Source organism: Lipotes vexillifer, unplaced genomic scaffold, assembly GCF_000442215.2.
Source record: "Lipotes vexillifer unplaced genomic scaffold, Lipotes_vexillifer_v1.1 scaffold71, whole genome shotgun sequence".
NCBI classification, from domain to species: domain Eukaryota; kingdom Metazoa; phylum Chordata; class Mammalia; order Artiodactyla; family Lipotidae; genus Lipotes; species Lipotes vexillifer.
This window is the reverse complement of record NW_006793703.1, coordinates 1,925,114-1,947,341: the sequence shown is the minus strand read 5'-3', so window position 1 is coordinate 1,947,341 and position 22,228 is coordinate 1,925,114. Positions and strand designations below refer to the sequence as shown.

The 22,228-nt window shown below is 45.2% G+C and overlaps 1 protein-coding gene across 1 annotated transcript in view; it reads left to right on the top strand.

Moving 5' to 3' along the window:
• The first annotated feature begins 5,002 nt into the window (after positions 1-5,002).
• Positions 5,003-22,228, top strand: part of LOC103090258 (solute carrier family 23 member 1-like) — a 44,791-nt gene continuing 27,565 nt past the window's right edge. The window contains exons 1-3 of the mRNA XM_007466657.1: positions 5,003-5,044; positions 10,743-10,886; positions 13,903-14,060. Coding sequence (XP_007466719.1) covers positions 5,003-5,044; positions 10,743-10,886; positions 13,903-14,060 — 344 coding nt within the window. The remainder of the gene's footprint in view (positions 5,045-10,742; positions 10,887-13,902; positions 14,061-22,228) is intronic.

The following is a 22,228-nucleotide window of genomic DNA, read 5'->3' as shown; positions in this document are numbered from 1 at the left end:
TATTTAAGTTATTTTTAATGCCCTTGAAATTTAACAGTCATTGTTGGTGAAGGGTAAATAGTTGACAAATGTTGTATACGTTACTCTAGAACCAGTCTACGACTGGAGTTAAAATTATAAGTTGTGGATTGGTTTTTTGGTTGCAAATGACAGAAAACACAAATCAAATTTGTTTAAGCCAAAAAGAGAACTTTTTAGCAGAGGTGTATGGCTTGATGTATAGATTCAAATATCACTGGGACCTGGTCTATGTATCATGAGATGGCTGTCAGCAGCTACAGACAAGCATCCTTTAGGTTCAGGTTTAGTGAGAAAGAGAGAATGCCTCTCTCCCCAGAGTCCCAGCAAATTTCCATTGCATCTATTGTCTCTGGTTGGTTGCCATAACCATTGCTAATCCAAGGCTGTGGCCAGGAGTTTGCAGTGCTCCAGCTGGCCCCTCACCCTCATGCAGGGCACCACGAGGCAGAGTAAACCCTGCCTGAAGCCCATGGACTGGTTGCTGTGGGTCAGGATGGTTCCCAAGAGAAAAATGAGGGGAGGCTAAATGGATTCTCAATGGCAAAACCAAGAGGTGCACCCTGAGTTTAGCTTGACCTTCTGAGAAACCCTGCTGGCCTCCTTCATTCTTGCTGTCAGGTGTGACTTGCCCCATGGCTGTCTCTTGGCAGATTCCCTCCTATGACAGCCAAGAGCCAATTTAGCTGCCCTCAATGGTGAAAAGGTCCAGGTCAAGCCTCCCTGTGTAGCTTACTCCACACAAAGATGGTGCTTTCGGTGGGGCCATTATGCATTACATATGGAGAGGTCCAGTGCCTTTCTCCTCCCAAAGTGGCTGGGGCCTGAGGAGCTGCCTCAAATTTGGAATTAGAAGTTTATGTGTGCAAATGTAATGGAAGAGTTTTAACTCTTTCATGTGTTTGAGGAAAGATCATGGGTTCCCAGAGAGACTCCATGTTCTTAAAACCAATTTCTCTCATTGCGAGAGCTAATTATTAGAACTAGATGTCCGTAATTTGAAACACAGCATCATAAATAATAATCACATGTGAATGTGTTGGGTGTGTGTGGCGAACCTCAGGCCGGTGTGTGTATGGGGTAGCAGGATCATTCCAGCTGGGGAGGGAGGGCAGGACCACCAGCTGGGGCAGCTGAGATCGCAGGAGAGTTGCGGGTACCACCGTGGCTTAGGGGTGAGAAATGGTAGCAGAAGCTGAAACCGCACAAATCAGATGGGACTTGAACCCAGCCAAAACCCAGATTGGGACGTGAATCCACTGTCTTTTAATTAAAATCACACACCTGGTCTCAGGACCTACTGAAGTTCAGGTTCTTTTTATTTATTTATTTATTTATTTATTTTTCGGTACGCGGGCCTTTCACTGTTGCAGCCTCTTCCGTTGCGGAGCACAGGCTCCGGACGCACAGGCTCAGTGGCCATGGCTCACAGGCCCAGCCGTTCCGGGGCATGTGGGATCTTCCCGGACCGGGGCACGAGCCCGTGTCCCCTGCATCGGCAGGCGGACTCTCAACCGCTGCGCCACCAGGGAAGCCCGGTTCAGGTTCTTTATGTCTCAGTGCAGAAAGAATTCAGTGAGAGACAAAGCGATAGGTAAGAAGTGGATTTATTTAGAGAGATACACATTCCACAGAATGCAGACAGTCTCAAAAGGCAAGAGTGGCCCCAGGGCATGGGGTCATTTCGGAAAGTGAGAGCAGCCATGGGAGAAACACACTCCACAGACAGAGCGTGGGCCATCTCAGAAGGCGAGAGGCCCCAAAATATGGGGTGGTTAGCGTTTATGGGCTGGGTAATTTCATAGGCTAATGAGGAGGAGGATTATTTCAACTATCTTGGAGAAGGGGCGGGGATTTCCAGGAAATGAACCACCGCCCACTTTTTTTTTTTTTTTTTGCGGAACGCGGGCCTCTCACTGTTGTGGCCTCTCCCATTGCAGAGCACAGGCTCCGGACGCGCAGGCTCAGCGGCCATGGCTCACGGGCCCCGCCGCTCCGTGGCACGTGGGATCCTCCCAGAGCAGGGCACGAACCTGTGTTCCCTGAATCGGCAGGCGGACTCTCAACCACTGCGCCACCAGGGAAGCCCACCACCCCACCACTGTTTGGCCTTTTATGGTCGGCCTCAGAACTGCCAAGGCGCATGTGGGTGTGTCATTAGCATGTAAATATATTATAATGAGCGTATAGCGAGGCTCAAGGGCTACTGGGAGTCGAATGTTCAGCCATCTTGGACCTAGTAGGTTCTAGCCAGTTTATGTCGTATCCTTAAGGGCTCTGTCATTTGTTTAAAGGCTGTGCCCTGCTCCTTTCCCTCCTGTTTCAAAGCCGGGCCTGGCTAGTGATGAGTGGAGGGACTAGTCTGTGGAAGTGACTTTTTTTTTTTTTTGGCCGAGGCGCGCGGCTTGCGGGATCTTAGTTCCCTGACCAGGGACGAAACCCGGGCCCTCGGCAGTGAAATTGCCGAGTCGTAACCCCTGGACCGCTAGGGAATTCCCTGGCAGTGACTTCTAAGGCATGGAAGGTGGAGGAAGAGGAAGGGGACTGGCTCGGCTCCGCCTCCGAGCTGCTGAGCAAGGTGGGGACAGCGGCAGTGACCGCAAGCCAAAGGGTGAACGCTGGGAGGACCCGTACAAAGAACCGTGTGAGACAGAGTGTCAGGCTCAGAAGAGAGAACCTGAGGATAAAGAGGGAGGAAGGCTCTGAACACACTGTACAGGCAACCAAACGAAGGGGTGACAGGAGACCGTCTTTCTGCTTTGCCTCTGTTGTGTAGCTAGCTAACCCCGCACCATTTTGTCTCATGTTACAGAGGAGTTTACTTGTACACCCCAGCCAACGGCAGGGAGAGGAAAGGGCGAAGTGGAGTGAGGAAGGACCTTCAGTGTGGGGAGGGCAGAGGCTGAGAAGCTCCCTCCTTCCGTGCCGTCAGAGGGTGACGGAGAAAAGAGATGTCCAGCGTGACCCCAACTTTGCCTGTGCCCACAGGTCTGCGAGGGTAGGGGGGGCTGGGGGTAGTGCAGGCAGCCCCCCCTCGGACCCCTGCACCCGCAGCCTGGCCTTCCTGGAGCAACAGCCGAAGCTCGTGGTCTTCACTGTCCATTGAATGTTGGCACCTGGTCTCTCTCCTTACCTCCTGCCTCACCCGCCCTGGGAACTGCACACTTAGTGTGCCCAGGGGACCCCGACAGCTGCAGGACCCATGCCGCCTGGAGCTGAGCAGCCTCACCTTCCCTTCTCAGGTGAACTTGGAGCCCCTGGTGCCTTTTGTAGAGGATCTGTGTTTCCTTTCCAGGTAGCATGGGGAAGCCCCTCCGGCCACACTCCCTGGACCATCTCCTCCGAGCCCCACCTTGTGCATCTTCAGACCCAGAGCGCGTGCCTGTCTCCATTGGGCATCTCCTTGAGCCCCGTGGGCTGTGGAACAAGACTGTCTGGGTTTGAATCTCGGCTCCTGTATTTGCTATGAATCTTGGGCAAATAGCTTAACCCATTGACACCCAAATTTCTTAATCTTAAAAAAACCTGAATTTACAGGATTTTTAATCCTGTAAAATAAGGATGTGAATGCTAGTTTGTTGTGCACATTAAGATAAAAAAGGGGGGGGGGCTTCCCTGGTGGCACAGTGGTTGAGGGTCTGCCTGCCAATGCGGGGGACACGGGTTCGTGCCCCGGTTTCCTCCTCAAGCCTCAGCCCCGAAAACAGAATCTAATCAGTAAACTCTGCCCTCTGCTGTCCACACTTAAAAAGTACATAACCCCATTTTTCCCCAGCATGCATACCGGGCGCATGGTAAGCTACCAAGGGGATTATATGTGTTTCCTTAAAACTGCTGATTTTTTTGTTTTCAAGAGATTGAGGTCTGTTTCAATGGGAGAGGCCACAACGGTGAGAGGTCCGCGTACCGCAAAAAAAAAAAAAAACGGTGTAGTGCAGTGCAAAGTTAAGTATTCAGTAATTACTGACCTTTGACTCTCTTCTTCTAACCTTGGTTTTTCTGTTATAGCCTAAGTCAGCTCTGTCCCCTCCCTTGTCAGACTTCTCATTGTTGTGTTTTTCAGGGCTTCCTCTTGGACCGACTCCCATCAACGTCTACGTGTGTCCCACTGTGTGTTTCCCGAAACTTGAGACCCAGTGCTACCCATTCCAGAACATTCCATCATTATGAATAGCAGGTATTTGCTTGCACTGGACTTCATAGAGTGGGGCTTATTGAGAGTTTTGGAGGAGCGTTTTAGTGCCCTGTGTAGAATAAGAGCAAGACTATACCTTCCTGGACTTGTCTCTCTGAAAGGGGGGTTATTAGAAGTTTCTGGGTATTAGGGAGACAAGCACCCAAGGATTAGAAGCATTTTTTTCCTCCGTCTCTCACCTGAGGCCTTTGCTCCCGCCATGAGCCTTAGTGGCCTCTCCCAGGTCAGCAGTAATACCTTTCCGTCACTAATGACTGCATTAGTACATCTCAGGGGCCAGGCTACTTGCGCTACTTTTGCAATGCTTTCATTCCGGCTCAGCTTTCATTCCATCTCAGCCAGTCACTAGAAATCAGCTTTAGAAAACAGAAAAGCCTCTATGTTCAGCCCAGAGCCTCACCCTCATCCCCCTCATTTCCTGCCCCTGGAAACCTGGCTTCCGGAAAGTGCTCTCCTGCCACATCCCAACAGGCTGCATCCTGATTTGTTTCCTTGGTGCCAAGAGGAATCATTAACTTCTCCTGCAATTACCCATACTTATCAAATTGTGAAACATTCCCTGCCACTGAAGGCACCTTGGTCCCCTGCAGTGTGACCGGAGAGGGCTGGAGGGGGAGTCTGTTGCAGACCAGCAGGTGGGGCTTGGAGGCCCCACCCTCCCCAGAGCTGGCCCAGATCCTCCTCTTTCTCTGATTATTTTGGCAGGCGGTGAGAAGTTAATCTTCCTCTCCTGGAGCGGCTTCTTTTTTGTTCTGAGAGGAAGCCAACAGGAGAAGACCCTAAGCGGCCATGAACTCTGCCATCACCAGCTGTGAGCACCCCGAGCCCTTGGTGAGCACTGGTAGAAGAGAGGGAAACATAAGGGGTGGGGTAGCAGAAAGGAGGAAAGATGCCTGGAGGGGGTCCCAGCATGAAGTCCTAATGCAGATTCATTTTTAGTGCTAAGGACATTGACTCATGTTCTAGGTAAGACTTTGGATTATTAGAGCTGTCCTCCCAACCTCACCCTCACAGAGGCAAAGATTCCTCCCTGGGTGCCAAACTCTGTGAATGAATTACAAAGGAAGAAGGGAGAGCTGAAAAGTCCTCTTTGCTTCACTCTGTTGAATCTAAATGTTTGTTTTGTAAGTTTCTCAGCATTATGATTTCTTTGATCAGAAGCCCTTTCTGAAGCAAGACAAAGAGAAAGAGAGAGGGAAGCAGAGAGAGAGAGAGAACTAGCATTTACTGAATAACCAGTATGCCCCAGGCACTTTATGTACTTTGTTTTCTACCCTCAAGCCAATGAAGCATGCACCTCGGTTCCCATTTTACAGATGAGGAAACTGAGGCCCAGAGAAGTAAAGTGACAGTAACCCATCTGGAGGCCCCTGTATCTCGTCCTTGAGCCCTGGTCCCACCATTCTCTCCAACCTATTTTGGCCACCTAAAAACAACAGGGGGGACTGACTGGGGACCCTCTGCCCACCGTAGCCAGAAATAGCCTCCCCCCACCAGGCGCAGCCATAGTGTCTGTGGGACAGGTGCCACCCACAAACCTAGGCTGGGCCCTCAGAACTATCGCCTGGAGCCAGGCTGTCAGACCCTGCCCACTGCTGGTCAGCCTTCTGATAAAGAGACCCTGACCATCTCTTCTGGAATATTGTGGAAGACACCTGAGAGAAATCTCCTGTCTTCTCCTCAGAATTCCTTCTGTTAAAAAACAAAATTCAATGGAGTAAATTTAAAGCTTGACTTTATTCAATGATTCATGAAACAGGCAGCATCCCATCATAGCAGATAGAAAGGAGCTTTGAGGATCTGTGCAAAATGGAAGAGTTTTATAGGCAGAAGGAGGCAGGGCAAGGAAGTTATTCTATCAAAGAATGGATTGTTTCAGGCGAGGTCACTTTCCTGAAAGCAGGTGTCTACCAGGCAGATCAGCTCACTAGTGCTGACCAGATAATTCCAGACTGACTGGTTAAAGGTTACATTCCTGGGAGAGACTGAAACTGCAGTTAGGGGAGATACTAAGTCTTGGTTTGCCGACATGGGGCTTAGCATAAGTGACTCCATTTGGGGCCTTTTTTTTTTTTTTTTTTTAAACCCTTCTGCCACTACCTTATGGAAGCCAAAAAAAAAAAAAAATCTTGGGAAATAAGTTGAAGACTCCATTTTCTGAAGGCTGTGCTGTTTTCCACCTCTGGCTCACCTGAGGCCAGTGGGGAGTGGAGGAGTCTGGACACATCTGATTTTTTTTTTCAGTGGCCTGTCTTGTCATTTTCTTCAAAGCCTCAGTTTCAGCACCCAGATTAAGAGGCCATTTTCTGAGATGTGTTTGGTTTTCAAGTGCATATTGCTTTGCTAGAATCTTCTAGGGATATAAACATGGGGAAGACAGCTTCCCCACGTTGAAAACTTATGGCCTAGTTAGGGGAAAGCGGGGTATAAAAAAATATTTCTGATACAAGGGAGAAGGTGGTGAATTACATAACAGAGCACATGATGTGTTGGGAGTACAAGGAGGGCAATCATATCGGGTGGGGGAAGCAGAAGAGGTAAAGGAAAAGGAGGCATTGAGCTCTTTGAAGGTGGGTTTAGGGGAAGCAGGGTCGTGGGGATCAGGTAGGGAGCACAGGGTGAGCAAAGGCACTGAGGCAGGATAATTGAGGCCACGTTTGGAGGGATATGGTCAATCCCATTGGCTAGAGTCAGCTGAATGGAAGTGTTAGGAAGCAAAGCTAGAAGGGCACATCAGGGAGTGGGAGGCTGTATGGGGGATGGATGGAGTCAGAGGGCCAAGGGATTCACTTCCCCCCCAGGTACTCTCCTTCCCACTGCTACTCCCTCTGCAGCAGAGTCTCCTGCTGCTCTGCTGGTCTGCTCCTGAGAGCTGGCAAGCTGTCCCTGTACTCACAGGGAAGCACCTGCCAGCAACTGCCCTCGACACCAAAAGAGGAGGGTTCCATTCTCCCATTTACAAGGGGACCTCGGACAAGCCTCAGTCTCCTCACTGTAACCGCACTGTGCCTCAGTCTCCTCATCCTTAAACTGGGTTGTGAGAATCAAATGAGAGGATGCATTGGAAGGTCTTTGCAAACTGTGAAGCACTATAAAATGCCAAGCCTCAGCACAATGCCTCTTTGGAGCAAGGCTTTTGGCGAAATTACAGCTCGTGTGTTGAGTTGATAGACAATTCCAACCAGGAGACTTTGTGGCCCCCCTTCTCACACCAGTGCTCACTGGCAGGGAAGCTTCGTTAAGAGTTCATCCTTCCTTCAAAAAGGGATTTGTAGGCATTCTGCTGCTGCTCTAAGACTCAGAATTTTCCCGCCCAGGGATTCTCCTGGGATAAAGGCACCTCCCGTAGCCGGATATGCCCTGAGATGGGACTTCTTCCACCTCCATCTGAGAAGCCCCTGCTCTAAAATACCTCTGGGACGTCACTTGTTTCTATGTGTGTCTTTAATATGCTAGTGACTCATCTCTGATACACCGGAATCTCAGGTACACTGTGTACCTTCTTATTTTATTTTTTGTCCCAGTGCTTTGCATAAGTGATGTAAGGTAGTTTACAACAAAAGATATATTTTGATCAGGCCCTATGCTTTCTACCAGCCATGACTGATGGGTTTCACAGAAGTCTTACACTCTTATCAGAAGCGAAGAACCAGCCGTTCTCAACGAAGACAAGTTTTTCCCCACTCTCAGTTCTAATTTTTTTTTCATGTGGGACCTATACAAGGTCAATTTCCCAGAAAACTGTTTTAAAACGATTACAGAAGTGGTTTCCATAACCTTCAGATGGTCCAAGTTGATATCTAGACAGAACTTAGAACATTCAGAGGTCATCAGGCTGAGAACACTCTTTGAGTCATTGACTCTTAATAGGAAAAAAAAAAAAAAAAGACCCCAAACTAACATTTCCCTCAGTCAGTGTTTCCCTCCCCATCACCTTTCTGAGAATTCCGAGGGGTCCTGGGAGAAGGTATGAGGTGAGTTTGCTGGCAGCTGTACCTGCCCCAGCCCGGTGAGCTCAATCACCGGTGCACATAACAGGCAGCCACACAGACTTCCAGTATTTTTGCAACCATCCCAGAGTTAGAAGGGGACACGGAGGCCTGGAGAGGGAAAGTGAAGTGCCTATGGCTGCCAAGCAGGCGAATGACAGACCACGTCTCCCCCACTCCAAACTGGGCGCTCTGCTGTTCTGTGTAGCCTACCCAGCATCAATCAACCAACCAGCCAATCAGCCAGCCGCTCTTTCCTCCTGCCTCTCCTCTTTTTTCCTCGGCCTGTTCTCCCGCTCTCGCTATTGTGCTCACTGACTGTGCCACACCTTCACTAAAACCTCGCGATAAGTGCTCCAGACTTCCCTCCAGCAGCCTCCCGGCCATCTTTGGCTTGGCGTTGACCTCCTTAGGCAGAGCCAGCCGTCCTTCTTGTGCGACCCAAGTACCAAGTAGCATCAGTGCCTCCTTCTTTTCAGGAGTCTAAATAAGATCAGCGTGTTGTTTCCAAAGAATTCTAACCAGTTAAGTATTTTTTAAAATCCGTGAGAAAAGTTCTTTATGGTCATTTTACGTGGGTTCATTTATTTTATAGCTCAACAGAGAGTGCTGTGAGCACTAACTCTGTGCTAGAGATGGAGTAGTTTTGGGACTTTATGGCCTTTTGGATGAGAAGACATATGATGGTAGTGAGGTGTGTTCTGGGCTGTAGTAAACATGCCTCTGAGGAGGGAAGGTCCCGTCTGGTCTGAGGCTGGGGTGGAGTGAAGTCAGGGAATGCTTCCTGGAACAGTTTTGGGATGCTTGTTCCCAGGCATTGCTAAATAGATGAGTAGAGACAAAATCCTTACATTTAAGTTTCAGAAACTAAATGCTAGAAGGTTAATGAGCAAACGCTGTTCTGAGGCCCAGGAACAATGTGACTCTGCAGAACTGTGCTGTGGCTGGCTCAGTTCCACCCACGGTCAGCAAGCCTGACCACGGCCCTGGGCTCCTCCGGCTGCCTGGAGGCTCAGCGTGTTGGGCCATTTTCTCCATCGCCAGTGATGTGGGCCCCGAGTACTGGGAAGGAATTAGGATCAGATTTGCCAGTGCGCTAACCCATGAAGGAGGAGGAGGACTGCCTCAACTATGAAGTAGATGTTATTGACATTTCTGTTATATAGATCAGACAAATGAGGCTTAAAAATATTAGTAATTTGCCCAAGTTTGGTAAACTATACAGCCAGTAAGTTGGAGGAGAAGGTTTACGATTCAAAGTTAATTGGGGGTTAAACTGGTAGGAATATAACTTGGCTATTGACCCTAGAGCATTCTGTATGCCCTGCACCTATTTACATTTGTGTTATATCTATTCATCCATACACTCAGACTGTTCAGACTGAGCACAAAGCCTGTTCTAGAAGCTGGGACAAAAAGAATAAGGCACAGTGAATGCATTCTAGGAACTCGCACCCCAGCAGAAGAGATGGATAAGGAAACAGTCCATCCATTATAATCAACATGCTGTGAGGAGGGCTTTGGCGCAAGGCTGGCCTGTAGGAGCATATGCAAGGGCAGCTACACCGTTCTGGGCCAGAATCCCCATTTACCTGCCCATTTCCTGACCGTGGAGTTGACCCCCATTCCCTCCTCCACAAAGTTTCTTCTCTGCCAGGGCTTCAGGCAAGGCACCCACCTCTCTTGATTGGCCCCAGACTGCATGTGGAGGTCTTGCTGCAGATGTATAATATAGAAAATCACTGGTCTTTTGACCTAGAAATCCCAAGCAGGCCAGCAGTTATCTCTATCCCATCGCTCTTGCCTCTGGAAAGCTGTCCATCTGTATGGTTGAAATCAGAAAGTGAAACTGAGCAGGACCCTAGGGGGCTCCTGGGGACGGAAGCCTTTCCGTGTTCCCCGTTCCTTGTTTGTAGGGAACAGACTCCAGCTTCCATGACCTTCCCTGAGTCCCAAAGGACAGATTCAAACAGTTGCTAATCAGGGAAGGGAGGGGGATGCAGAGACACGGGAGGAGCAGCCAGGAAACCATAGTGCAGCCTTGGAGCAGGTCCTGGTTCAGCCTCAAGGGATACACATAACTATATCTTCTGAGTTCTTTATAGAACTAAAGCCCGCAATAAATGGAAGATGTCAGCATTCTTCATTCCAGGTTAAAGGAACCAGAGAAGCTCTTCAAGAAAACCACCTGAGGCCAGATTAAAAGAACCACAGAAACTCATCAGATTACCTGAGATCAGATTAAAGGAGTGCAGGCCCTGCACACACCCTAATCTTATCAGCAAATCCACCTTTGAACCGTTGCTATAAAACTCCTCACCAAATCCTCCCAGGTTAGGACACATAGTTTTTGAGGGCAGGAGACCACTGTGTCCCCCTTTGCCTAGCAAAATAATGAAGTTATTCTTTTCTAATTCACCCCAAACTCTGTCTCTGAGATTTGATTCAGTACCGGTGGACAGAGGCCGAGGTTTCGGCATCAAAAGTCTACTTGATTCCTCTTGAAATGCTCAGATGTGTTTTTCTCTTGTTCTCAGCAGAGGGGTGATGGTGTACTCAACTCCCATGAAGGTGGCCAAGGCAAGAAGAAGGATGGCCAGCCTAGGGGTCTCAGCAGTAACCACCTGGCTTATAGCATCCTGGATATCCCACCATGGTATCTCTGCATCTTCTTGGGGGTCCAGGTAATGCCACCCATAAGCACTGGGTCCAAAGAAGCTCTGCCTCAAAAGGCACATGAACACACACTCAGGTCAAATTGCTGATATTCTTGGCTTCCATGTTGTTGACCTCCAGGGGGCTCAAGGCTCCTCCAGTCTCTCTTTCTCTCAAGGAGTTTGGGGGTGGGGCATGGAGTTAAGGGAGGATTCTCCCCCATGCTGAGCTAATGTCACATCAAGGACACCAACTGGGCCATTGTGGTGTTGGTTTTTTTTTTTTCCAAGATACTAATTATAATTTGTTTGGCAACAACTAAAAAGTTTGATAACCAATGCTTGGGGAATATTGGGAAACAAGCACTCTCAAACTTGTTGGAATGTTATTTGGTGCAACTTTTCTGTGAACATGTAAAACATATATATTGTTTAACCCAGTCCCTAATGCATAAGAATTTCTCTGTAGGGAATACCCCAGGGGTCCAGTGGTTAGGACTCTATGCTTTCACTGCTGAGGGCAGGGTTCAGTCCCTGGTTGGGGAACTAAGATCCTGCAAGCCATGCGGCACGGCCAAATTAAAAAAAAAAAAAAGGATTTCTCTATAGATATGCTGGCAAGACTCGTTAAGGTAAGTACAAAGATGTTCTTCTTTTGGTAATAGTAAAATCACAACAAACAAACAAACAAAACCCTAGAAACACCCCCAAAATATCCATCTTAGAGAACTGTGGCACATCCTAACAAGTAATTTTTTTATGTAGCTGTTAGAAAGAGAAAGATGTACCTACCTTGCAGTTAAAAAATGATCACCAGTATATATTAAGTGAAAAAAGCCAAGTAAATAACTGTGTATAATGTGATCTTTTTTTGTGTTAAAAACTAACAAACAAAAGAGAAATAGAACAATAGAAATAAGTATATGTAGTAATTTTGCATGTTTCGAAGAATTCACAAGAAACTAATAGAGGTATTTAGCCTTGGAAAGAGAAACTAGGAAAGGAAGGGTGGCTTTCAACTTTCGCTGTTTATTTTGTAACTTTTGTAGCTTGAATTTTCTAATCTCATAGATGTGTTTCTTTTAATTTTGCAAACACTTCAATGTGGGGTACCAGGGATGGGATACACTTTTTTGTTAACTTCTTTGTGCTTTTCTACAAAATAAGAAGAGCAAATATCATACTATTTTAAAAAATATTATTATGAGCCAATAAAATGGATAATGTAGATATTTTTATCATGAAAGGATGTTGAATTTTGTCAAATACTCTTTCTGCATCTATTGAGATGATCATATGATTTTTGGCTTTCATTTTATTAATGTGGTGTATCATATTTTTTGACCCGTGTATATTGACCATTCTTGCATCCAGGGATAAAATCCCGCTTGGTTATGGTGTATGACCCTTTTAATGTGCTGTTGAATTCAGTTTGCTAGTATTTTGTTGAGAATTTTTACATCTATATCCATGAAGGATATTGGCATGTAGTTTTCCTTTCTTGTAGTGTCCTTATCTGGCTTTGGTATCAGGGTTTATGCTGGCCTTGTAAAATGAGTTTGGGAGTGTTTCCTCCTCTTCAGTTTTTGGAATAGTTTGGAAAGGCTTGGTGCTAATTCTTCTTTAGATGTTTGATAGAATTCACCAGTGAAACCATCTGTTCCTGGGCTTTTCTTCATTGGAAAGTTTTGATTACTGTTTCAATCTCCTCACTACTTATTGGTCTATACAGACTTTCTATTTCTTCGTGATTCAGTCTTGGTAAGTTGTGTGTTTCTAGTAATTTATCCATTTCTTCTAGGTTATCCAATTTGTTGGTGTGTAATTGTTCATACTAGTGTTTTATGGTACTTTGTATTTCTTTTGTATCATTTCTAATTTTATTTGAGTCTTCTCTCCTTTTTTCTGAGTTTAGCTAAGGGTTTGCTTATCTTAAAAAACCAGCTCTAGGGCTTCCCTGGTGGTGCAGTGGTTGAGAGCCTGCCTGCCGATGCAGGGGACATGGGTTCGTGCCCCGGTCTGGGAAGATCCCACATGCCGTGGAGCGGCTGCACCCGTGAGCCATGGCTGCTGAGCCTGCGCGTCCGGAGCCTGTGCTCCGCAACGGGAGAGACCACAACAGTGAGGCCCGCGTACCGCAAAAAAAAAAAAAAAAAACAAAAAAACAAAAAACAGCTCTAGTTGTGCTGATTTTTTTCTATTGCTTTTCATTTCATTTATTTCTGCTTTGATCATTGTTTTTTCCTTTCTTCTTCTAACTTTGGACGTTGTTCTTCCTTTTCTACTTCCTTGAGGAATAACGTTAGGTTGTTTATTTGAGATCTTTCTTTTTTCTTAATGTAGGCATTTATTGCTATAAACTTTCCTCTTAGAACTGCTTTTGCTGCATCCCATTAGTTTTGGTATGTTTTGTTTCCATCTTCAGTTGTCTTAAGATATTTTTTGATTTACCTTTTGATTTCTTCTTTCACCCATTAATTATTCAGAAGTGTGTTGCTTAAGTTCCCCAAACTTATGTCCAGTTTTCGTCCTGTTATTGATTTCTGGTTTCATACCATTGCAGACAGAAAAGATTCTTGGTATGGTTTTAATCTTCTTAAATTTGCTAAGGCTGTTTTGTGACCTAACATACGATCTATCTTGGAGAATGTGCTCAGGCCTTCCTGGTCAATGGTCTTGCCCTCACCTTGTGCCTTATTTTAATAACGAGCCTCTTGCCTTGTTCTTGTTCTTAAGGCCCCCTCCTTGGTTCATGTTATATCCTCCTGTGCTGTGTCCCTGCCTCGATTTCTTACCTAGAACATCAGTTCTTGGCAGTAGGGTCCTGCCCTTGAACTCCAGACCTTCTGGCTGGGTCCCTGCTTCTTGCTGCCAGGCCTTCTTAGTTCCTTCCTACTGCTTGCCTGGATCTCACTGCCTGTCACTCAAGGCCAGGCTCCTCTGAGAACAGAGATGGAGCTCTTGCCTCTGGCAGTAGGTATAGGAATGAAGGTGGAGTAGGCAACTACAGCATCTCCAAGCCCATCTCTCTCTGCTCTGCCCACAGCACTTCCTCACAGCCCTGGGGGGACTCGTGGCAGTTCCGCTCATCCTGGCCAAGGACCTGTGTTTGCAGCATGACCCCCTGACCCAGAGCTACCTCATCAGCACCATTTTCTTCGTCTCTGGCATTTGCACTCTCCTGCAAGTATTTTTAGGAGTCAGGTAGGTAAAACTCCTCCCCATGGATGTTGACTTTTTTAAAAAAATTTATTTATATTTGGCTGCATTGGGTCTTCGTTGCTGCTTGTGGGCTTTCTCTAGTTGTGGTGAGTGGGGGCTACTCTTTGTTGCTGTGCACAGGCTTCTCATTGTGGTGGCTTCTCTTGTTGTGGAGAATGGGCTCTAGGCTCGTGGGCTCAGTAGTTGTGGCTCATGGACTCTAGAGCACAGGCTCAGTAGTTGTGGCCCACGGGCTTAGTTGCTCTGCGGCATGGGAGATCTTCCCAGACCAGGGCTCGAACCCGTGTCCCCTGCATTGGCAGGTGGATTCTTAACTACTGCACCACCAGGGAAGCCCTGGATTCTGACTTTTACCTGCCAGGGTAGCAGCAAGGTTTGCTTGGCTTGTAGCCTGAGATGAGTTACATGAGTGGCATGATAGAGGGAGCACAGGACCAGAACTAAGAGGCTGGGTTCAAGTCCTAGCTCCAACACTTACTGTCTACGTTAGCCAGGATTCTTGATTAAAGTAACACAAATAGCTACAGACAATTATGCCTGAAACCTTTTACTTTTGCAAATTACAAGGCATATGGCTAGTGAACACACTGCGGGGTCTCCTCCCTGAACTTCAGAAGGAGCGGTGCAAGTGAGGGGCCCTTCACTGGTAAATCTGCTTTGACCTAATCTGTGCCAGGTCTGTGCTCAGCCCTGGAGTTGCAGAGGAAAATGAAAAACATTCCCTACGATGTACTTCTGCCCAACCTGTCTTAAGAGAAAATGACTTGACAGGAAAAATTAATGTCCATTTATTCTTTTTTTCCCTTCCAGTTTCATTGAGATGTAATTGACAGACAGCATTGTATAAGTGTATGGCATAATGATTTGACTTACATACATCAAGAAATGATTAGCACAATAAATTAAGTGAACATCCATCATCTCATATAGATACAAAATTAAAGAAACAGAAAAAATTGTTTTTCTTGTGATGAGAACTCTTAGGATTTACTCTTTATCATTTATTTATTCTTTATCAATTTTCTGAATCAAACCACACAGGCGAAGGCTGATACAAGGTAGCCAATTATTTCCAGGATAGGCTGTCTGTAGACAGCATCCAGAGAATATTCATTCCTTGTGTGGTCTTCTTGCCTAAACCAAATCAAAGGCACTTTCCAAAGTGATTCTTTTGCAAGTCATTTCCGGGAGATATGCCAACGCTTAAGTTCTCCCATTTTCTGTCGAGGAGGGGAGATTAGTGCCTGCATCTTTGTCAGGTTATTTCCCTTCTCTCTTTTCCTCCTTCTGTCACCATCTCTGAGAGCCAAGATTTCTTCTAAATCCCCCACCAAGGACTCAAAGAGGTATAGGGTTTGGTCTGGTCTCTTAGGCCCCTAAAATCTGGGACCCCTCCCACTTTTCCAGAATCAGTCCCTGGAGTGTCAGATGCTGTGGTAGCATCAGAGAGGCCTTGCAGCCACCTGCCTGGGTACCCAGGAGCAATCCCCCTGGCTTCCCCACGGAGAGTTAGAAACACAAGGCTCTTCTGGATGGGGAAGCACCTCCTGTTAAACTGAGATAGTGTTCACTATAATTAGGAAAAACACTGATCTTGGAAACTGGGGGCCTGAATTCTAGTCCTGGCTTCTGTGCTGTGGGAACCTGCACAAGCCATTCACCCTCTCTAAGTCTCAGTGTTCTCATCTGTAACATGAGGGAGTTGAAGTATGTTATATTTGTAAGTCCCTTCCATCTCTAATATTGTGGACACCTGTGATGCTGACAGAAAAGATGATACAGTACCATATTCCTACTGGAATCTCAGTACTGAGAGTGCCTGTGGGTCTAGCCTTCTGGTAAACCCTGTGAGAGACACAACAAATCAGGAGTTAGAGTTCAAAGAATCTATAGCCTAATTAAACATACAAAGAAAGAGGGAAATAAAATTAGGAAATAAAACCATGCTAATGTCCTTAAACTAAGGTGGGGACGGGAATACACTTGAGTTTGGTTCCACTCATGGAAATGGTCTTCCTGCTCAGAGGCTAATGAGTACAGTAACTGCCTATGACATTAGAGATTATAAAACTAGCTGATAGCCTGTGAATCAAAGGCCAAGTAGATCTGATTATTGGTTATCTGATAACCAGTATTTAATTATGTACTTTTCTAGACTGCAAACAAAAATGCTGGTGCAGCAATGAGATTTCAGATCTTAATGATTAAAACCATCTTAAATAGTCAAAGGGAATGATGAGAGGCAAAAACAGCTTCCCAGATAAGAGCTAAAGAGCGTAGTGTCCATTGTGGGGTGGGCATCTGCAATCCTTGGCAGAGGGGTGGCTGCCTCCCTGGTGTGAATTTAGGGGTCTTGGGTGTGTCCCCCAAGGGCCTTCCTCACTTAAGCGCTCAGTTCCAAAATTCATGTAAGGGCACACTTCATTATCCGTTTCAAAAGAAAGCATTAAGTTTAAATGCAATCACTAGAGGAAATTATTATTGACTATGTGTAATTCTGGGTCTTAACTCCATCTCTGGAATTATTCATGATTTTTACCTGGGAATTTCTTTTTCTGGAGTGGTTTCGGGTGATATATCTCCCTTTTCATTTTCCTGGGAAAGTCTCATGTGTGGAGCAAGTACTTCTGCCCAAAGTGCATTCAAATCTGGCTTCTGTATAGTCTTGCCCGAATCAGCCTGCCTGGCATTTGTCCTTTTCTTCCATGGTCCTCCCTGTGACCGAGCCCTGATCTCTCCTAGCTCTGCGTCTGTTACTGGTTCTGCAGAAAGTCCATGCCCATCGCCAGAGGTCTGCAGCCATCTTGCCCCTGCCCCATTGAAAACTAGGCCACCAGATGTGCCATCGGAGTTCTGGCTGGAACAGAAACAGTGGTGGCTGTTGGCAGTAGACGAGTGACCTGGTAATCAGTCACATCAGAGGAGGGAGAGGGGATGATGTGTCCCAAAGAGGGGCCTGGTGCTGCTGCTTCCTCTGGGTTTAGGTTGGGTAGTTAACTACACGGAAGGTGCAGGACATGCTTTCCTACAGGGTAGCAGGTTCTTACGTGCTTGGGGTAGGAAGCTCAGTAAAAAGATGAACACTAAGTGATCTTTGTCCAATAGTGAAGGAGTTGGGGCTCTGAAGGTACCCAGGGTTTCTCACAGCAGAGCGACCCTTTTAAGTTCAAGACTTCATCACTCCCATTCGACATTCCTGAGGCTCTGCTCCCCATTCTGAACTATTTCAAAGAAAATCCCTGTGACATCACCCTTTGCCTAATCATTGGATTGACTCCAAAAGGGAACATCAAAATGATGACACAGGTGAGGTTGGATTCCAGCAGCTCAAGCTCCAGATGTCTCTGTCCCCAACTGTTGACCTCTTCCCCAGAAGCCCCTCATGCTCTACATGTCCCAACCCCAAACCCCTTCTGAGGGCTCATCCTCTCCAGGTTCCTGGGTGCCCAAGCTGTATTGCCTTACCTAGGGGAGACTTAATTCTCCCTCTCCTTTCTACCCCTGACAATTTTTGCATTAATGTTATCTTGGGGTCTCATGTGGGGTTTTTTTGTTTTTTTCCAAATATTTTCTCTGCTCTTCATTTAAAAAAAATTATTTATTTATTTTTGGCTGTGTTGGGTTTTTTTGCTACACATAGGCTTTCTCTAGTTGCAGCGAGCGAGGGCTACTCTTCATTGCGGTGCACAGGCTTCTCATTGCGGTGGCTTCTCTTGTTGTGGAGCACGGGCTGTAGGGGCACAGGCTTCAGTAGTTGCAGCACGCGGGCTCTAGGGCACGTGAGCTTCAGCAGTTGTGGCGCATGGGCTTAGTTGCTCTGCGGCATGTGGGATCTTCCCCGACCAGGGATCAAACCTGTGTCCCCTGCATTGGCAGGTGGATTCTTAACCACTGTGCCACCAGGGCAGTCCCTTGTATTTCTGTGAAGAGGAAATTTTAAAAAATTTTACCAAAGCCATGATAATTAAATTAGATAATGTATGTAAAGTGCTTAGCTCAGTGCCTGGTACATAAAATTTATTTTTCACACCAAGAAAAGGGTATTACCATAAACAGAATTTTGCACCCTTCCTCCCTTTGTAAATTATTGAAAAAAATTTTAATGTGGTAAAAAAAACTCCTCCCCCTCCTTTTTAAACATACACATTATAAGTATCATTCCATTTCAATAAACACATTTCCACAATAGCACTTTTAGAAAAATATCACTTAGTATTCCATATTCTAGAGTACATAATATATTCTAGTTTAACCATTTCCTATTAAAGGACATGTAAGTTGTTTTGAGCTTTTCACTATTGTAATAGTGACCAACATAATTCATAATTATGAGAGATATGCATCTTATGTGTACTGATAACCATTTATCTAGTTAAAGACAGAAAAGACTTGAAGAAGTGTTAAAGGTTATTTCTGGGTGGTATACATTGTATAGGAAAGGTATATATTATATGTGTGCTGATAAAGTTTATCTAGTTAAAGATTAAAAAAAGATGACAACAAAACGTTGATGATTATTTCTGGGTTGTAGAATTAGGGTGATTTATTCTTTATATTTTTATTTACCATTAATTTTTCTTCAGAGTCCATGTGTTTCTTTATAACTGGGAGAAATAAAAACCATTAAAAAATTTTTTTTAGAAAAGTATCAGAGCCACACCCTTTGAACCCTTTGTTTTGTGAGCCACACCCTTTGAATCTTTGCCTGAGAGCAACAGTCCAGTAGGCTGTCCATTACCATTTTGGAAGGGGGCTTGATAGGTAAGGCTCAAGGCTACAGCCTTGAGACAACTTCCTAGATTCTTTGTCACTTCACCTACTTTTATCTCTGTTTTCCCCAATGTGTTTCTCTGTGGAGGTCAGCATTAAAGCCATTAAAAAAAGAAGAAAAGGAGAGTTATGCTTGTCTTTGGGGCAGATCAGAAGGGAGGACTGGAACAATGAGGGTGGGTGTCAAAGGTACACTCAAGGCAGTGGGTAGTGATGGGTTTAAAGAAGGCAGACAAACGGCCTTCCCCTACCAACCAGAGATCTCTCCCTTCTGCCCTTTCTTCTAGGCAGAAACAAGCACTCTCATCCCTCCAAGCTGATTATTTATTTTCCACCGTCTCTAATTAATGCACTTGTTTTAGGCACTATTGACTGAAGTGCCAATATGGATGACTATGATTTCATTTTCTTTCACAGCCCCTCACTCCCATCACATACAAGCATATTTTCCATCATCCTATTCTCATACCCTCCCAGCATAGGTCAATATTGAATGTACACATTATAATGACTGGGATGCTATTCAGAGCTGAATCACAAAGTGATGCCTTTCCTGCCCAACTTTTTGTTTTCCCTGAAATTAATATCTTTCTTTTTTTTTAATATTCTTTAGTTTCTATCTGTTTGTTTTTAACTCAATGATAAACTCCCTGCCTGTTGTCTAAATCTCTTCTTAATAATTTCATCACATCAGGTAACCTATCAACTTCACCTTCTTGATGTACTACCTCCTGGGGCTCTCTGACTTGCTGAAGTCTGGAGCAGTCGCTGTCTGTGCCTGGTATACATTAGATATGTCATCCTGAGATGCCCCTTTATTTACCCTTATTCTGGGAATTCCCTTCATGTCAGTTTTCAAGTCTAGATCTCTTGTTCCCATGTCTTCCTCTTTTTTTGGTGGAACACAAATATGCAGTAGTTTCCCAAGAGAACACGTGGGAGGTAAATTCTGTAAGACTCTGCATATGTGAAAATGTCTTGATTCTATTCTCATACTTGATTGATAGCTTGGCTGGGTATAAAATTTTAGGTTGGAAATAATTTTTTTTTTCAGAACTTTGAAAGAATTGTTCCCTTGCCTTCTAGTTTCCAATGTGGTTTTAAGAACTCCAAAGCCTTATGTGACATTCCCCCTTCTGCTGCAGAATTTTGTACAGGCCCAAGTTGTGCTGAGTCTATTTATCATTTAACTGGGAGACATCTATTTATTTATAGTGTCTAACATACAAGATGAACTATGAACATCCTATTGCTAAATCCAATAGACAACTGTTCAACTAGGCTTGACTTTTGAGCTTCCATGTTGGTCTCTGCATCATCCACTTTTAGCAAGAATCTTGCTCAGTCACTGTAGCCAGAATCCCCACCCTCACTCTCTGATTGGTTTCCTTACTTTTCACTATCCACAGGTGATGTCTGTTCACCTTGGCCTGTTTTCAGCAAGAATCCTGTTCTTACCCCTGATGCTTCCTCTTAGTAACTTTCCATCCACTGAGCCCCACCCTGCTCCTAAATTCCAAGTTTTCCTTGTCACATTGGGAGTTGAGCCTGATCTCTCTCCCCTATTACAAAACCCCATCGTAGTAGCCCCACTTGAATGAAGTCTGCCTTAACGTCTTTAACAACCATCATGTATATCATCTTATGAAGAGTACATGAGAGCTCAGAGAGAAGGGTTGAAGCTTAACTTCCCAATACTTCCAAAAGGTTAGCTGTTTCTGTTTTATGGGCCCAAATGGAATTACTAAGAGATGAGAAAAATTCCTCACATGATCATTAGCATAAACTGTTGAAGAAGTTTGTTCTTTCCACATATGCCCTCTTAGCAGTTGTTCTTATGACAAACACACTTCTGCAATTTGGCCCAGTGACTCAGACTTTCTGATCAGGGCTCTGCACTTCCCAGCTGAGCCCTGCCACTGGCACCTGCCCCCAGCATCATTTTCCTCATACAGAGACAGTGCAGTATTGTCCTTCCCACCCTGAAGTACTCTTGGGATAATGATATGAAAATGCTATGTAGTTTTAAAATACTATATAAACTTAGATGTTGATATTACCCTCACGGACACATTTCTGTGGCTTTGACAACCTAAAATATCAATCCTATCAAACTTCTAAGAGACGTTCCTGAGACTGCAGATTTTGACATTTTACATGGAAGTTGTTGTTTTAAAAGAAGGTGGTGGGGAGTTTTCTTCTTCAGACTTGAGTATACAGATGAGATGGTAAAGGGTGAAGGGAAGAGGAAGATGGATAGGGGAGGTCTTAGCAAACAAATCTTGGAGAACCAACCTGCAAGAAATGGGAATGCCAGACAAGAGCTTAAAAAAAAAAAAGGTCCATACTATAACATCTGTTATTTGAGGAGACATTAAGAAAATGTTTTGGTGTACACTGCCTTTTCTAGAAGTAGCCACACATTGCAGAGGGAATAAAAATGAAAATGACTCTATTTATTGAGCTATTCTCTTTCCCAGGCATTGTGCTAATCACTTACATATAGTTTATCTTCACAGCTACTCCTTGGGAGAGTAGTATTATCTTTATTTTGTCAAAGAGGACACTGAGGCTTGCAGAAGCTGGGCAACATGCCTAGGTCACACAACTGATAAGGTAGAGCCTGATTCAAACGTGCCTTTGGTCTACACCATGCTCTTAACTGGTGTTACAGGGCAGTGGTGATAAGTAAGGAAACCCAAGCACTCATGCTGGTTAACTCTAAGACCTTGGGCTCCAAATCCCCTATCTATAAAATGACAAGGCCAGGCTGGATACGCTTCAAATGGCTCTTCTATTTCTAAAATGTTGAGTTTTAAAAATCAACAATCTATGGTTTACAAGAGAGACAGTTAAGTCAGAAGGCGTATGTATAATAATAGTGAATCATACTCATGGGAAAATTTTAAAAATAGGAATTACCATCATGCTAGCAGATGAAAGTAATTGTGAAATTAAAGCAGCACTGAGATACACATTAAGGTCACCATGAAAAGTGAAAGATACATAAAGCAATAAAGCCTTGTAGTGATACTGAACGCACACATCTTAAACATGTACCAGGAAAGTGCCTAAAAGAAAAACTAGCAGAAATGCAAGAAATATATGTAGATCTCTCTCCCTCTCTCAAAAAGGTATCAATGAGAATTTATGAGAAAGAAATGGGAATGCTAACAAAATGGGGTGGGGAGGGGGAGAGGAATGGATGGAAAATGGGATTGGAAGGTCTGAGTACAGAATAATGAGGGAAGAATTTATGGATACATTGTGTGAATCTAAAGGTAGCACATAAGAGTACTCTCTAGGGCTTCCCTGGTGCGCAGTGGTTGAGAGTCCACCTGCCAATGCAGGGGACACGGGTTCGTGCCCGGTCCGGGAAG